At 42.6% G+C, this 17,562-nt stretch overlaps 1 protein-coding gene across 5 annotated transcripts in view; it reads left to right on the top strand.

Annotated features, from left to right (window-relative positions):
* The window catches only part of dscaml1 (Down syndrome cell adhesion molecule like 1), a 108,054-nt gene that overhangs the window by 76,920 nt on the left and 13,572 nt on the right, over positions 1-17,562 (top strand). For 3 of the 5 annotated variants that reach the window (XM_069706416.1, XM_069706414.1, XM_069706413.1), the window contains 10 exons: positions 1,316-1,521; positions 2,992-3,088; positions 3,261-3,389; positions 3,619-3,786; positions 4,062-4,132; positions 4,363-4,603; positions 8,149-8,304; positions 8,394-8,549; positions 11,325-11,464; positions 14,573-14,726. In XM_069706416.1, coding sequence (XP_069562517.1) covers positions 1,316-1,521; positions 2,992-3,088; positions 3,261-3,389; positions 3,619-3,786; positions 4,062-4,132; positions 4,363-4,603; positions 8,149-8,304; positions 8,394-8,549; positions 11,325-11,464; positions 14,573-14,726 — 1,518 coding nt within the window. The remainder of the gene's footprint in view (positions 1-1,315; positions 1,522-2,991; positions 3,089-3,260; positions 3,390-3,618; positions 3,787-4,061; positions 4,133-4,362; positions 4,604-8,148; positions 8,305-8,393; positions 8,550-11,324; positions 11,465-14,572; positions 14,727-17,562) is intronic. The other 2 variants (XM_069706417.1, XM_069706415.1) reach the window with 1 other exon arrangement.

Raw genomic sequence — 17,562 nt, 5'->3', positions numbered from 1 at the left:
AACAGCGAGACGGAGAAGGGTGTGTGTGCATCTGTGATCAGCAGAGAGAAAGTGAGCAACTGAGCAATTGATCTTTTGACTCCTGGGATCTGTCTACAGAAAATCAAAAAGACTTTGAGCTTAATCATTATCTGCAATCAATCTCCCATCCTGCCCTCACTGTCAGAAACACCCCGTGTAATGCAATATGGAAATGCATAGGGGAAATATGTATGCAAACACACACACACACACACACACACACACACACACACACACACACACACACACACACACACACACACACACACACACACACACACACACACACACTGTCAACATCAAGTAAAACATTATGTGAGGCCAATGTATCATGTAGCATGCAGTACATTGACCTTATAAAAAAGCTGTAATCGCCAGAGAGTTGTTAGGGCTTCATTTCTGTCAACTTTTGACACGTTTACACAGACATATGTAACAAGGTGCACATAGATGTTTCTACTAGTTTCACCATGTTTTTCTATCACAGGGTTGCCCCCTTCTCTCTCTCTCTCTCTCTCTCTCTCTCTCTCTCTCTCTCTCTCTCCTTCTGGTGTTAGTGTTATTGATTGAACCGTTCCTCTCCTCTGCCTCCCTCAATTCTGTCTGTTTCGCTCAGCGGAGAGGGAGGAAAAGAGGAAAAGAGGAAAAGAGGGAGGGTGAGATGAATAAGTGATGAAAACAAAACAGCAGAACCCTCCTCAGATCGATACTGTGTGTGTGTGTGTGTGTGTGTGTGTGTGTGTGTGTGTGTGTGTGTGTGTGTGTGTGTGTGTGTGTGTGTGTGTGTGTGTGTGTGTGTGTGTGTGTGTGTGTGTGTGTGTGTGTGTGTAAATGAGTTTGTGTTGGACAGAGAAGATTGAGTGTGTGAGGGATTTTGTGTGTATAGAGTGTACAAGAAAGGTAGAGTGTATCGTTTTTGCCTCTTCATTCACCTAGACCCCAATGTTAACTATTGGAGAATGAGAAAGGAGGTTTATTGACTTTACCTCATTGACCACATCTCTTCATTACTCGACTGCAATGGAACTTGGCTCCTCTGAACTGCGCCTTTTTAACTGCCAGTTATCCCACCCTTCTCCTCTCAAATCTTTCACTTTTTTCTCCCTTTCCACTTAAACCCTGCTTATAATCCACTTGATTTTCTTTCCCTTTTTTTTTATTTTTTATTTTTTATCTCCCTCTGTTATCTCACATCTCTCTCATCAATCTGTTTACTGTTACCATTTGTCCCTGCTTCACCCCATTTGTCCTCACCTTCTCTTCATCTCACACTCCATTTCCTTTCTCCTTCCAGTCCCCGCGATGATCACCAGTCACCCCAACACTACCATGGCTAAGAAGGGTCATGTGAAGGAGCTGAACTGCACAGCCAGGGGAGAATGGCCCATCATCATCCGCTGGGAAAGAGGCGACACGGTCATTGACCCTGACCGCAACCCCCGATACTCCATTACCACCAGTCCCAATGAAAAGACCGACGAGGTGTTGTCTACACTCAAGGTAAAAAACACATATATGGTAAAGCATCTAGTTGATGAAATCAGACATCAATGTCTGTGACTCTTGCTCAGTTAACGAATAGCTTCCAATTTTCTCACTTCATTTTTTGTTTTGTTTTACTTAACTTATTTGTCTGTTTGGGCTCTGACCGTGCAAACCAATCTCCGCTGTGTTGTGCCAACTTGTGTACTTTCATCAGCTAAGGTTTGTAGAAAAAGAGTGAGATCAAGAAAAAGTCATGATGCGTTGCATTCAAAAGTGGGATGCTACATTTGCTGAAATCAAAGGAAAGAGTGTGTCTGGATGCTAACAAATAATACTGAAGGAGTTCAGTGACGGAAAGAGGAGTCAGGTCAACTTCGCTGCCACTGAGTTCTGAGGAGCTCATTATCTCACTCATAACCAACTGTTTAGACCTTTACTGGGGCACAGAAGCTTGTGTGTGTATGTAACTCAGGATTTATTCAAGTAACTCCTGTGGGTTTGGTCCCCGTAACCGTATGTTTGACAATTAGCCCAGCTAAAATGTCAGACTTGAAATGGAACATGTGCCTATTGCCATCAAAATTTGCGTAGCTAGTTAATCATCCAAAAAGAAAGGCATCCATAGTGTGTGAAAGCAACTATGGCTGCTAAAACATTACTCTTGGTATGTTTAGCCTGGCTCAGCCCGCCTACATCTCACTGTTTCAGTCTTTGCTGTGATTATCGTCTGGAAACCCCGTTTCCGCCACTTTGGAAGCCAGACTAATCGGCAAACAGTGGGGGAAGCTAAGTGCGATGACGTGGAAGTCACAAACCTTTCTTTCTAAATGTTGTTCCAACAATAGCGGTGGTGGTAGAGCTCGATGAGGCAATACAAAAACAGTAATCCTAGCAAATACTAAGGAATTCAAGCAAGAGCAAGAACAATGCCTAATGTCTTTTTTTTTTTAAGTCTGCAATGGTCTTTTACCAACATTGCATTGAGTTTGGCTCACATTCATGAAGGGTCTTTGATTTCAGTTTGGTGAATTTTGGCACACAACATACATGCCTATTGGTTAAAGGCTGCTCCAATAGTTTAAAAAATATCCCGAGGTCTACGCAAATTAAGATTCAATGACAGGAAACAATCCTCTACGGAGCATGGCCAGACCATTTAGTTGTATCTGCCAGTTAAAGAATGTATGTATTTAAAGTAAAAGCAGTAGATGTTTGAAGGGAGTTTGTCTGATTTTGCAAAGGTCTATGGGGATACACCTTCACCTGCTGAAGTAACAGAAGTAGCACAGAGTGTGTCGGACGAGGTGCACTCCTCTACTGCACCTCTCCTTACAATGCAGTTATCTAAATAGCAAACAGGCATGGTCGAGGAAAAACTCTAACCAAGGAAATTCGCCATCTCAAAACTGTGCTTTTCACATTTTGACAGCACAAAGATAGAGCTGTTTGTCTCTGACATTTCTCTTTCTACCTTTCTCACTTCAGCTAAAGCCAGCAGAGCGTGAGGATTCCGTCTTCTTCTCCTGTCATGCCATCAACTCTTATGGAGAAGGACGAGGCCTTATCCAGCTCACTGTGCAAGGTAGCTATTCGTGTGGAAATGCATGTACCCATTCCATCTCCCTTTTTAAATTGATAAAAGCTACAAAAACCTGCTCTTTCCTCTTTACATCGAAAATTGTTTCTCTTTTGGTGCTACTAGTCCTCCTTTTTCTTGCTTCCTTTTGTTCACTTTCTGTCGTTTGAATCCTCAGAGCCTCCAGACCCTCCAGAGTTGGAGGTCCGAGAAGTGAAAGATCGTAGTATGAATCTCAGGTGGACACAGAGATTTGACGGAAACAGCGTCATTACCTCTTACGATATTGAATATAAGAACAAGACAGGTAAGTTAAAGGAGTAGTATGTTCTTCAGTGCACCCAAAATGAAGATAGGAAAATAAACTCTGATAATAAAATAATATTGGGGCACTCAATGTCGAAATAAAGAATGCAACATTTTTCAAGAAAAACAAGATGACTAATAGTCTGAATATATGAATTTATAAATGTATTAAAAGTGGTTTGAGAAGATGAAAAATAATGAAAACACAAAAAACTCTTCTGTTTTATCAGACTCCTGGGAACTGAAACATGCCACTCGAAATATCTCTCCCACCAACAATCAAGCCAACATAGTGGACCTTCACCCTGCCTCTGTCTACAGCATCCGCATGTACTCCTACAATTCTATAGGCAAGAGTGAGGCCAGTAAGGAACTCACCATCAGCACAGAGGAAGCACGTAAGTCTCTTGACAGCACTGCTTTTTACTCATGAATTTCAAGAAAGATTGAACTTGCATTTATTGTATAAGCATGTAGCTTCTGCATCTGTGCTGTCCTTGAAAAAGCATTTTTGTATTAAATCTATCTCCATGAAACGCAAAACCCTCAACAAAAAAAACATCTTTTGTACTTGCAGTCCAGAATATTTTAGAAAATGAGACTTAATGGAAACATGAAAACTGCAGAATGTTCAAAATGCCTTCGCTCAACCTCCCTGTCTCTCGCCCTGTAGAGCCTGATGGTCCTCCGATGGATGTGATCCTGCAACCAGTCACCTCTCAGAGTATCAGAGTCACCTGGAAGGTAAAGCATTATAAGTATTAGCCTCCTTAACAGCTAAGTATTTCCTTGAAAGATTTGTTTGTAGATTATCCTTGCCTTAATGACTGTGTCACGCTTTGATGCAAAGTAACCCGTTTTTTTTTTTTTGTCAATGTGTTAAATGTGTTGACACACCGAATTCATTAAGCACTATAGGAATATGAATAGATAAGTCTCATGTGACTATGGTCTTTTCTTATGTCATCCCTTAGGCTCCAAGGAAGGAGCTGCAGAACGGGGTGATCCGGGGTTACCAGATTGGTTACAGAGAGAACGGCCCAGGCAGCAATGGCCAGTACAGCATTGTGGAGATGAAGGCCACTGGAGACAGTGAGGTCTACACCCTGGACAACCTGAAGAAGTTTGCCCAGTATGGTGTGGTTGTCCAGGCTTTCAACAGAGCCGGCACAGGGCCCTCTAGCTCAGAGATCAATGCTACAACACTGGAAGATGGTGAGGATCACATGAGCATATACAACATGCATGTATGTACAGTGATTTGATTGCCTTTTGGTCTGTTTATTAATGTAAACATTGGCTACTTTAGTGACCAGCAGCAATGAGGGAACAAGTTAAAGAGCAGGGTGCAATATGAGCAGCATAAGAGTAAACTGTCAGTCTGATCCACAGTCACTGGACTTTTTCTCTTGCCATTGTTCTTTTGGCTTCCCCAGCGTCTGATCTCTGTCAAATCATGCCATGCTTTGTAACCTAAAATTACTACATTCTCTTTGTTCACTCAACAAGAATGAATGCTGGCTGCTGGAATCCGAAACTTCCTACTAATACCAAGGATACACACAGTCTCATAGACACCCCTTCAGCTGCACTGAGTGAACTCTGTACTATGAGAAATGTGGACATACTGCCATGTATTCTGATTGTTAGGGGGTAGACGTGTTTATGCTGTGTGGGTGAATGGATGAATTAGTGAATGAAATTCCAAAGCAGTTAGGAAGAAAAAAACCTCCTCTCACACTGCACAACATTTTCTTGGGAGGCATGTGCCTTTTATGAAGTCATTTATGAATATGCACGCAGTAGTCGAAAACAAACAAAAGCATTTTCAACAAACATTCCAACAATTAATGAGAAATATTTTAAAAGAAGCTCATCCTGAATACACATCTATCCAGACCTGAACCAATAACTAATCTCCTGTTCTTAAAAATGACCTTCTTCCAAATGTAATAAAAATCTGTAAAAGAAAATTTAGATTTCTTTTTCAATGGAACCAAAGGGCCAAAAAAAAAAAAAAACTCCTTGGTGGAAATATTAAAAAAATTTCACTTCCTTGATCCATAATTTACAATGCAAAAAGGAACTGTTGACATTTTTTAAACATCATAAAAATCCTCCAACCATCACCAAAAATAGTACAATATAAAGTCAAAGTGTACCGTATGCGAAGTTTAATGTATCTGTAGGGTGAGATGGAAGTGGCTGGCACAAAAGAGTAGTACAATGAACCTATGGATTTAATAGAGTTTGTTTGTGGATCTGACTTGTTTTCCAAAGGCAGTAATTTACAGGGCCACTCAGCTTTTCCTGCTATTTATTTATTGAAAAGCAATATTTTCTAAGCAAGCTGCATTCATTGACTTTTGACCACTAAGGAGCAGAAAACACCAAAAACAAGCTTACAGCTGTTAACATACAAACATCGAAATATATTCCTAAAAAAAAAAATTCAAAAGGGAAAGTCATTTAAAAAAAATAATTCATAAGTACACTTTTAAATATTGTTCTTATTATGCTCTCATATTCTTCCTTTCTCACTCTTCATTATTTAGTGTTGACCAATTGATCTGTATGCTACATGCAGACAGACATTTTGTTAGTACATGCTATCTCTCTCAATCTCTATCATATGCATCTACATTTGCCTAATGTTTTTCTATCACATATACATGAATACACACACACACACACACACACACACACACACACACACACACACACACACACACACACACACACACACACACACACACACACACACACACACACAAACGCGCGCGTCACATACATACTTGTCCACCCAGTGAACAGTTGGCTGAGCCCAATTGGTCCAGAGGAGACAGAGCCCTCCAGTTCTTTCCTGTGGCTGTCACCGTGGCGACAGTGATATTGATGGCCATTATGATAATAGTGATAACAACAAGCATACTAAAAATAATTATAATTAGCTTGTCTCTCTGTCTGTCTCTCTCTCTCTTTCCCTCTGCTAGCTTCCTGCTGTAATTATCCACAGCTGAGCGCATTGTCTCTCTGCTCCCTCTTTTCATCTTTTTCTGCCCTTCCCTTGCTCCCCTCGCTTTTAACTCTCTTCCTCTTCTACCCCTCATCCCTATCTCCTCCTCCCTATAGCCCTAATCCAAAACTGCCTTTCATTATATTCCTATAATCAACATGTTTTCTCCAAATCTATGCCGTTATTTATAACTTTCTTTTACAGATTGTTTTTGATTTATCTGTTGAACCCCACATAAGCTCTCAAACAGACAATTTGGGGGCACTTGAGCCCACGCACCTTTTTGCTCACATTCTCATCTTTATTTTGCTTCTGGTAAAGGTATGAAGAGGGAAACAGGATTATGTCTTGTTGCCTTCTCATTATTTAGACTTGGAACCTAAGGTTTATTCATGCAAACCCTGTTTTTGTTTTCTAATCCTCCTTTCTCTTTTCCCTCCCTTCCTCCGTCCTTCTCCCCTCCTCCTCTCTCTTCACCAGCTGCAGAGAAATTCCCTGGTGGACTTGGCCCAAACTTTCTCTTTCATTGCTCTCTGTCTTTCAGTCAGCTCTCTTCCTCTCTTCCTGCCCCTTCCTTCTCTCACAAGTTCACTTCTGTTCATCTTCAACAGTGGGTGCTATTCAAAGCCTCAATGACTAGTGGTCAGTGGCAGCCAATAGAGAAGACACCTGGACCGACGGGGACAGAGGGAGGCTTGTACATAGAAAGAGAGATGGTCCTATACATCAGGCTAGACACATGTCATGGGCTTTTTATCTATTGCCTGTTTACTCACTTCAGATTTGATATGGAAAAGCCTTTTAGAGTTTCAGAAAGTTTTATGATTTTATTTATTTATCAGCTATCCAAAACAGTCCTAATTTGGAAGAGACAATGTTAACCAAAGTGTTAGTGGGGGGAAAAAGCTCATTTTCAATCCTGCTTAATGATTAAGCTCAGGCGATGGGCCACTGTGAACTCACAGTGTGCAGCTGTACACTGTTTAACCTTTTAAAAACAGACCTGCTTTTTAGGCCTCTGCTCGAAAATTGCATACCCATAATAAAATGAGTATATATCTCTGCAACCACAATACAAAATTATACAAAAAATATTTTTAATAATAAAGGGAACACTTGTGAGATTTGTTCAGATGTGTAAATATCAGTATATATGTCCAAATTTTAATAATAGTTTTGCTAAGTCTTCTCCCTGGCAACCAATTGGGGACCTCTAGGGCTTAAAGGGTTAAACCCAAAGAACTTCACTCTGAATCTTAGTAAAGATCCCAATGTATCCAAATATGGTTGAATTTGAGGCAAAAGGAGTCTAAAATCCAAATGTAAAAGACAACCACACTATTTCAATTCAATGCATGCAATGATGCAGTCCTAAAATAATCATGCCATCTTGAGTTTGACTATCACATCAAAGAGTTTGAATAAGCTCATAAAGAATATATACTGCCAGACAGTGAAAATGATATTTCCAACTGTCAAGTCCATTAAAAAAAAAATGAAACATCTCTGACCTACTGCAGTGCCAGATCACAACATGGAATAAGACATTTTCCAACCATTCAGGAAACCGGTTAATTAATTCATATGATTTTCTCCAGTTTATCTATTTATGTTGTCATCAAACAAGTCGTGATCGTTTTTCACCCTTCAATGAACAGACCTTTACTGCTGAATTAAACTATGAAATACATGTGGTTAGATAACTTGTTTGACCTTTTTCTCTTCTCTCCCTCTTTGTCCTCAGTGCCTAGTCAGCCTCCTCAGAATGTGCGAGCCATCTCTGTAACATCTGACGAGGCAGTGATCACATGGGCCGAGCCTCCGAGACTGACACTGCACGGCGTGTTGAAGGGATATCGTGTCGTGTTTTGGGCCGTCTTCCCGGACGGAGGTGTGTTGAGTATGTCTGTCATCCCAACTTCAGGTTAAATTGTGATTATTAAATGACTCAGTCCTCATTCTGACCTCCTCTTTTTCTTTCTGTCTCAGAGTGGGGTGAGATGCAAAACATCACTACCACCAAAGAGCAGGTGGAGCTCAGAGACCTGGAGAAGTTCACCAACTACAGCATCCAGGTGCTGGCCTACACCCAGGCTGGGGACGGCGTCCGGAGCAACGTCCTTTATATCCAAACCCGCGAAGACTGTGAGTTCGTATTTATGTGTCTCTTTCCACAGGGATAAACTAAATAATGAAATGACCTACAATAACATGTCATTTGCTTTGATCACATCTTTGGGGCAGGTTTAAAGGTTTTCTTCTTAGTTTTGAGAGCAGTGTGGGAGGCAGGGAGCCAGCAGGGGTAGAGGGGGTCTTTGTAAGGCTGAGGTTGCTGATTAAAACCTCTTTGTGCTCTGATGTGCCATTACCAGTGCTAATGAGAATTAAGAAGCCAAAAAGTCTGTGTGTGCTTAAGGACCCTAAGGGTGTTGGTCTTTGCGTGTGAATATGTGGAAGTGTGTCTGGGTGTGTGTGTGGTTGGGGGTTAAGTGTGTGTTTGCATGTGTACATGTCTTTGCGTTGGTGTGAGTGTGTGCGCACACGCACTATTGTTTGTGTGCAAGTCTTGCTCAGCACCCAGCACAAGGAGAGGGATTAATTCTTTGTGGCTTAGTGAGAATTAATTTTGTGCTTACACTGGCGGGCTGTGGATTACATCCGTATCCGCCTCTCCTCTCCCTCCCTGGGGCCAAGCAGAGGAGGAGGCAGGCGTCTAGAGATGGAGAAAATGAGGGAGAGAGGGAGTGCAGGGCGGAGGTGGGAGGGGTGTGTGTGTGTGTGGGGGGGGGGGGTTCTAAGAAGTGTCAATTCAAAAAAGGCTTTTATTCTCCATTCCTCACTATATCTCCATTTTATGAGTTGCCCTCACTGCAGTAGCTCTTCAAATATGTGTATTGTGCTAGTCTGAGTGTGCATGTGTGTGCGTTTATCAGGGGCAAACTGAGTGTGTCTTTTTCTCCCTGATGCGGGTTGACACTGTGTCCAGGGGCAGCCTCTTCACAAACGTTCAGCGTTCCCTGTCTCTCTTAGTCTCACCCTTTGCCTTGCCCTCGGTTCTGTCTACAGCACATGGAAAACTGTTTGCAGTGGAATTGTGCAAACAGCCAATTCTCAGCCTGCCGTTCTGCCTCTGTCTCAAAGATTCCCAAATGCAGCAGACAGTAAGCATAAGAATGATGAAGACATGGACTCTTTTTTTTCAGCTCTTTTTCCTGTTTTTGTTTTTTTTTGGAACGCCCTCACCCCCAGGAGGCCAAAGCATTTGGTGCCTTTGAATGTGTACACGCATTTGGTTTACATGCATGCATATGTGTTAATATGTAGATTTTTTGTTGTTTTGTTTATCACACTACATCCAATTAAATTAAATTGTATTTATAATAGGGCATAACAGGGCCAATGGTTTGTGTACGGCTGTTATGAATACTCAAATTCAGATGCTGGCTGTCGCCATCTTGCTATTTTATAGCCAAGGGTGACCATATTTGGACGAGCTGGGGAGGAGCAAGCGGTGAATCTAACTCAATCTGATTGGAAACTTGAGGACACTACATCTGATAGCAGAAACCTGACTGCACCCAATTTTACAGACACGCACCCAAAACATACAGCAAACGACACCAAATTCACTTGTGAAAAAAGAGGTTTATATTTCCTGAGAGAAGTTGAATTGGAGTCTATGGTACAGATGGGTCACGAATTTTGAGTATTCGAACAGTCATTTTAATCTCCAAAATTGATGAGTACATCGATAGTACGACTTTCGTTCTTCCTTCTGTTCCTCCCGTTTTTACCGACGCCTCGCTGTAATGCATTACTCCCAAAAGCCAGAAGAAAAAAACGTGCTTTTAACAGGAAGAAAACCTCCGACAGAACCAGGCTCAGAGGTGGGCAGTCATCTGCCTCCACCAGTTGGTGTGAGGAGTGAGCAGAGAGAAAAGAACAGCATAGAGATCCAAGAGACACCATTTATGTTAATGTTCAGTCTGTTATCTAACTCTACCAGGATGTTCTAACCTTCCACGGTATATGTACTCATAATCATCATAATCTCCTTCATCCTGAAATACCTGTGACTGTACCCATGACATGAGCATATAGGAAATATCAAAATAAACCAAGAAGCGCCAGTAGATCAATAGCTGCAGTAACATGCACTTTGAGTCACAATGTAACTTAACGTAGAATACTGATAACCTAAGTTAATTGCAGTTAAATTGAAGTAACTCACTTTAAAGGCAGTTAAAGGGCCACTGTGTAGAAGTCAGAGGGCTATATGTGTTTTTGTAATCTTAGAATGAGCCCTTTATATCAGGTCCCTCTCCACGGACCCTGCCATGTTGCACCACCATGTTTCTACAGGGCAAGAGAGGGCCTTTCACAACTTTTGCAAGATTCACAGACATCCGACATGCTTGGTTTGACAAGGGTTGTTCAGTTGGTTGCAATCTGCAACCTCACCGCTAGATCCCATTAAATCCTAGAACATGCTCCTTTAACAGCAGTTAGCAATGAAAGTAAATGCTTTTCGTAAAGTAAGCAATACACAATGAGTAGTAATTATAAAAGAGCACAGGGGGCTGGTTATTTGTGCCTGACGAATACTATGCACACTAGGGCTGCAAGAAAAAAATATTTTCTGTCATTGTCTGCCAATTATTTTTTTCATTCTTGATGTTTGGTTTATTGAATGCCAGACACATGTGAAGTATTCCTTTTGCTATTTCCCAAGGCCAAACTATTCAGATTGCTTGCTGTTCCAAAACAACTGTCCAAAACCTAAAGATATTCACTTTACTAGTAAGAATAAAGATATCAATGAAATTGTGCTTCTGTTTGTTGTAAACACAACAAAATATAACTGGTTAACATATTTTACTCTCCCCTCCATCTCTTTCTTTTCTCCCCTTTACGATTCAGACCCTGGACCCCCAGCTGGCATCAAAGCTGTGCCCTCCTCTGCCAGCAGTGTCGTAGTGTCGTGGTTACCCCCTCATAAGCCAAATGGAATCATCCGCAAGTACACCATCTACTGCTCCAGCCCCGGCTCAGGCCAACCGGTGAGTTACAGGAGGGGTGTCGAGAGTTTTAGGCTTGACAAGTGAATGAAAGAGTAAAACGAGGAAGTGGAGGACAATATTATTTTCTCTTTCTTTTTCCTTTTTTTTTTTTTAAACAGGAAATAGCCTCTGATGTACATTTTATATAATACTAAACTAAAAGTAATTTGACTTAATCATAGTGTTGCTCTACATTTCTGTTTTTGTTAATGTGTGCCTGCATGTGTGTATTAGCCTGCATGTGTGTGTGTGTGTGTGTGTGTGTGTGTGTGTGTGTGTGTGTGTGTGTGTGTGTGTGTGTGTGTGTGTGTGTGTGTGTGTGTGTGTGTGTGTGTGTGTGTGTGTGGTCTAGTGCTGCAGTCTCAGTGAGATGTGTGTGTGAAATGAGCTCTCCTCATACTGCAGTGTGTGTGCGTGCAAAAATCACCCTCCAGCCTCATTTACATATCTATGTCTCATCACGTTGCCAGGACAACCTCATCTGTTCATCAGTGAAGGCAGAAAACAAGCTGGGAGCAAACACACACAGTCTCACTTACACAAACACAAACACACACACACACACACACACACACACACACACACACACACACACACACACACACACACACACACACACACACACACACACACACACACACACACACACACACACACATAAATATAAATACATTCATAAATGTATCACACCAGCCATGTAGAGGTACATACATATATGCAACTCGTGTTTTTATGACAATGTGAATTTAAAAGCAGAAATATATCCTGCCTGCATGGTCACATACACACACATATATAAATATATATATATATATAGGTATATAAATATACCTTATGGGAAATATACATGCATCTTCACTTTATTCTCTCATTCACAAATCACTCTTTCTCTCTATCTATCCATCTATCTCTCTCTTTCAGTCTCTCTTTCTCTCTCTGAAGCCCCCATGCAGAGTTTGGGATGATTACTATGTAAATGAGTGCGACTGAAGAGAAGGAAGGAAGGATGGGGGGGTCAGACACACCGCGCGGGGAGTACTTTTGTTCCTCTTTTCATTATCTCGCTCTATCGTTCCCTGGATCACCGTATCTCCACGCCGGAGGAATATTTTAATATCCGTTACAGCAACACACACTCTGTCACTCCTCCCTCCCAACATCTACCCACCCACCCACCCATACGTCCATCCTTCCATCCCTCCATCTCATCACCTCTGCTTGCAGTGGAGAGTACAGAGACAAACGTGCAGAAGAAGACATTGATATACGTGAGAGTGAGAAATGCAGAGACGGTGTAAAACCGGGAGGGAGGGAGGACAGGGGGGACATGGGAGGAGGGGGCTATTAGTGGATAGAGGCAGGGAAAAGCGAGGAGTGGGCCCACACATGACAGGCAAATGTGGAGACACGGGAAATGAAGAGATGGATGAACAGTGATGGCAGGAGGAGAAGGGAAGGATGGCGCCGTGGGGTAAAGAATAGTCACAGAGAAAAATAGAGAGGGGACGGAGACAAGAGGAATGGATGATGAACGGGGAACACAGTGAAGTAATAAAAAGCCTAGTGGATTCCTCCATGACGACCTGCTCATAAATGTGAAAAACAGCATGAATACTGGAATCTATTTGCCCAGAAGAAAATGTTGTGCATATAACAACACAGCAGGCTAGGACAGAGCTCACAAACACTGCAGTTTTTTACTGGTCTGGCATGTTTACCGACTCTTCAGCCTGTTGGACACTTGTATTGCAGTCTTCACTTCGTCTGTGCTCTAGTGCCCGTCAGTCACAAATCTAAGTCAAACCGGTAAGGCGAGGTCAAACATGATTGTGAGGGCTGAGAGTGAATGTTAGGTGCTACCTTACAGCATGCGTGTGTGTGAAATTTGTGTTTTCTTTGTTATATTCTATTTATAGTTGAGACCAGGGGGATGAGAAGAATTGTGTGTTTGTGTTTGCGTACTTGGGCATTGGGATACCTGGGGAGGAGATGAGGAGTAGGAGTTGACGATATACAAGCATAATTGGTGGGTAGGTTAAAAGTGACTCGCAGGGAGTAAACAAAGAGAGGTTCTGTGTATATGTGTATGAGTGTGTTTATGTGTGTTCGTGCGTGTATTGAGGGGACAGTGATGCCTACAGTTCTAGACAGCCAACACATTGCTGGGTTAAACACACTGCAATTACACATCCAGCTCAGGGTCATGTATGCCACTGTATGTGTGTGCCTCAGTGTGTGTCAGTATATTCATGCATGTGTATTGGCGTGCATTCATACTTGCTTCTGTGTAACCACCAACCCCCTCCCCTCCCCTCCCCTCTCCTCTCCTCTCCTCTCCTCTCCTCTCCTCTCCTCTCCTCTCCTCTCCTCTCCTCTCCTCTCCTCTCCTCTCCTCTCCTCTCCTCTCTTCTTCCTCTGCCTCTTCCTCCTCCTCTTCCTCTCCTCTCCATCATTGCTGATGCCTGCAGTAGATAGGCCTCATTAGTGTATGACATCTCTGACTGACTCATTTGTCTGTCCCCCATTGTCTTCCTTTCTCTCATATCTCTGTTTGCCCTCCCTGAGGATAACAGAGGAGGAGAGGAAGTGGGCTTTACGTCCCCCAATCCTCTCTCTCTCTCTCTCTCTCTCTCTCCCCTCCAATGTTACCCACCTATCCTCCCTTCCTCCAGCTTCAGCTTTCCACAAAGTTTTGCCTTTTCAGAATATAACTCAAAACCTTTCTTCCTTCTATCTCATCAAATAGTACAGAAGCAAAAATACAGGGCTTACGTTACAATGATGTTCACTTAATCCTTCACATTACGTCTGCCTCGCCAGAAAAGTAGCAAAATGATCCTATCTTTGGCATTCCCAAAATGTAGATTTTCTGGGAGACACTCGTTTACGAAAACAAAAAGGAAATTCTTTGATATATAGACCTGTTTCCAAACCAAAAACAGTTTATTTTGACGCACTTTGCTCGATTTTGTGCCTTGTATGTATGACCAATTGTTTTTACAAAACTATACAAGTGAAAGAGCATTTGACCAAAGTGAAATGATTTTTGCAATCTATCAGATTTGTCCTTCCAGACTAACACCTTCTCCCCCGTTTGGATTTCCTCAGCTGCCAAGCGAGTACGAAGCCAATCCAGAGCTGCTGTTTTACCGAATCACCCACCTCAACCACCGGCAGCAGTACCTGATCTGGGCTGCAGCTGTAACCACTGCGGGCCGGGGTAACTTCAGTGAGAAGGTCACTGTGGAGCCAGCAGCCAAGGGTGAGCCCCTGAAGGGAGATTTAGGATTCAAGACAGACAGTAGAGAGGTCGGACTTCCAGCAAGTTTTTACAGTTTACAGAGAATTCAACCTCCCTACTGCATGAATGGCCAAAGGGGATACCCTCAAACTGTGTGTCCTGAGTTTGACAAGTTTATAGACGTACAATGCAAAATTTGTCAAGTAATCATTTCAGTGACTGTATTTCAATGTTCATTTAAAAATGTCCTCATGTTAAAATGCAAAAACAAATTTGTTCGATTTTTATTTTGGGGTGAATTTTACTTGTTTACTCGTTTGTCTGGATGTTTAGAGTTCTTACTTAAGTCTGTCGTAAAATAGCAGGTAAGAAAATGCCTCGAACCACAGTCTGGACCAGACTAAAAGCTCAAACCAAAAGAGGTGGTCTTGGTCCAGAACAAACTGAACTATGGTTCGGTTTATTTGCAGTGTGGAAACACTTTTTGAATGGTTCTGACTTTCAGAGCAAAGACAGAAAGTTGATGCAGGCTGTTGTCATCCATTAAACAGTAGGAGAAGAAAAGAAAACAGAAGAGAAGTCAAAATAAAATGCATTAGCACATGAGGAGAAAAGGTCATTTGGTCAGACAAAAAAAAAAAATCAAGTTAACTTGAAACAAAACGCATGAAAATGTTGAAACTTATAACTTCATTTCTGAGAGGATGGGAGAGAGAGAGGGCATGAGAGGACAGGAGAGCAATGCCACCTGAAGATAAAGAAAAACAGTTTACAAAACTACAACGAAATGAGTCCATTCAAATACTTTTCTCCATTCAAACGGAAAAGGCTGCCAGCCAAATTGACAACGAGCCGACATCAGACACAAACCCATCCACAAAGTAATCAATGTCAAGTATGGCGAGATGCAGCCCACCGAGGTGATGACGGCAGAATGTAGTCAGGTCATGCAATGTTCTTTTGTGATCTCGCAAAATAGCAATATGAAACGCCTGAATGTCTTTTTACCTGCAAATCAGCTTTTGTTGGATGGGTGAGATTTTTGTGGTTCTGTCTCCTTCTGCTTCAATCCTCTCTCACTCTTCTAGGAACTGTTACGACGCTGCTACTGTTGGAGCAGCGCTGCTCTTCAAGCCTCTTAGTGACACTGTTATGAACTAAAAATAACCTTTTTAAAGGTTCTTTCACTTTATATACCACATCTTCCTCTTACCATATATACCGTATCCCTTTCTGCTTGTTTATCCAGCATCACTTTTTCTTTCTGCGTTACTGCCTGTTTTGACTTTACAGGTAGGTAGGTAGGTAGGTAGGTAGGTAGGTAGTTACTTTATTAATCCCCAAGGGGAAATTTGTTCGCTACAGCAGTATTCATAGATACAGGAAAGCAGTAAAATCACAGTAAAAAATATTAAATATAAAAATGCACAGTATATACAATAAAGTAGAATAAAATAAAATTGAATAATTAAATTAAAACTAAACAATAGTGCAAATTTTTTTTTTTTTTTTTTATTTAAACAAACAAGAAAAACAGACAACGCTGTTATTGTTGTGTGATGGATTTTGCCAGAGGTGAGTTACTGTACAGTCTTATTGCAGTGGGCAGGAATGATCTCCTGTATCTGTCCTTGTGACAGCGGAGCTGGAGGAGTCTTTTGGAGAAAGTGCTCCGCTGTCCCTGCAGCAGGTGGTGGAGAGGGTGGTCAGGATTATCCAATATGGATAACAGTTTGTTCAGCGTCCTCCTCTCCACCACCTTTTCCAGGCTGTCCAGTTTGCAGCCAATGATGGAGCCGGCCTTCTTAACCAGTTTGTTAAGTCTGTTGGTGTCACCGGCTCCAATGCTGCTCCCCCAGCAGTCTACAGCGAAGTACAATGCACTGGCCACAACAGACTGATAGAACATCTCCAACATCTTGCTGCACACATTGAAGGATCGAAGTTTCCTCAAGAAAAAGAGTCGACTCATCCCCTTCTTGTAGACAGCGTTGATGTTGGTCTTCCAGTTCAGTCTGTTGTCGATGGAGACACCCAGGTACTTGTACTCCTCAACTATGTCCACCTCCTCTCCCAGAACTCTCAGTGGTTGTGGAACCGTCGTTTTCCTCCTGAAGTCAACCACCATCTCTCTGGTCTTGGCCACGTTCAGGAGCAGGTGATTTCTTCCTGCCCACTCCACAAAGTCCTCCACTACTGCCCTGTACTCATCCTCCCGTCCATCCCTTATACACCCAACCACTGTAGAGTCATCAGAGAACTTCTGCAGATGGCAGGACTCTGAGTTGTACTGGAAGGTGAACAGGAAGGGAGACAGAACAGTTCCCTGTGGAGCTCCAGTACCACCGACCACTGTACACTACCCAGACGGATAAACTGTGGTCTGCCTGTTAGGTAGTCAGTGATCCAGGAGACGGTGGAGGTGCCCCCCCCCACCACCACCTGCAGCTTCTCACTCAGCAGCAGTGGTTGGATGGTGTTGAATGCACTGGAGAAATCAAAGAAAGTGATTCTCACAGAGTCACCGGTTCCGTCCAGGTGCGACTGAGCTCGTTGCAGCAGGTAGATGATGGCGTCGTCCACTCCCACATGAGGCTGGTACGCAAATTGCAGCGGGTCCAGTGAAGATTTCACCAGCGGCCTGAGGTGGGCCAAGACCAGCCTCTCCAGCACCTTCATCACATGAGATGTGAGGGCAAACGGTCGGTAGTTGTTGAGGCCCGATGGAGTCGTCTTCTTGGGGACTGGAACCAGGCAGGACGTCTTCCACAGCACCAGGACTTCCTCCTTCTTCAGGCTCAGGTTGAAGAGGTGTTGCAGGACCTCAGACAGCTGGACGGCGCAGGTCTTCAGGACC

This window comes from Brachyistius frenatus, unplaced genomic scaffold (genome assembly GCF_029030835.1).
Source record: "Brachyistius frenatus isolate BFR_SWC_R1_liver_20210118 unplaced genomic scaffold, ASM2903083v1 Contig_62, whole genome shotgun sequence".
Lineage (NCBI taxonomy): Eukaryota > Metazoa > Chordata > Actinopteri > Embiotocidae > Brachyistius > Brachyistius frenatus.
Note: the sequence above shows the minus strand (reverse complement) of the source record. Positions and strands in the feature narration are given on the sequence as shown.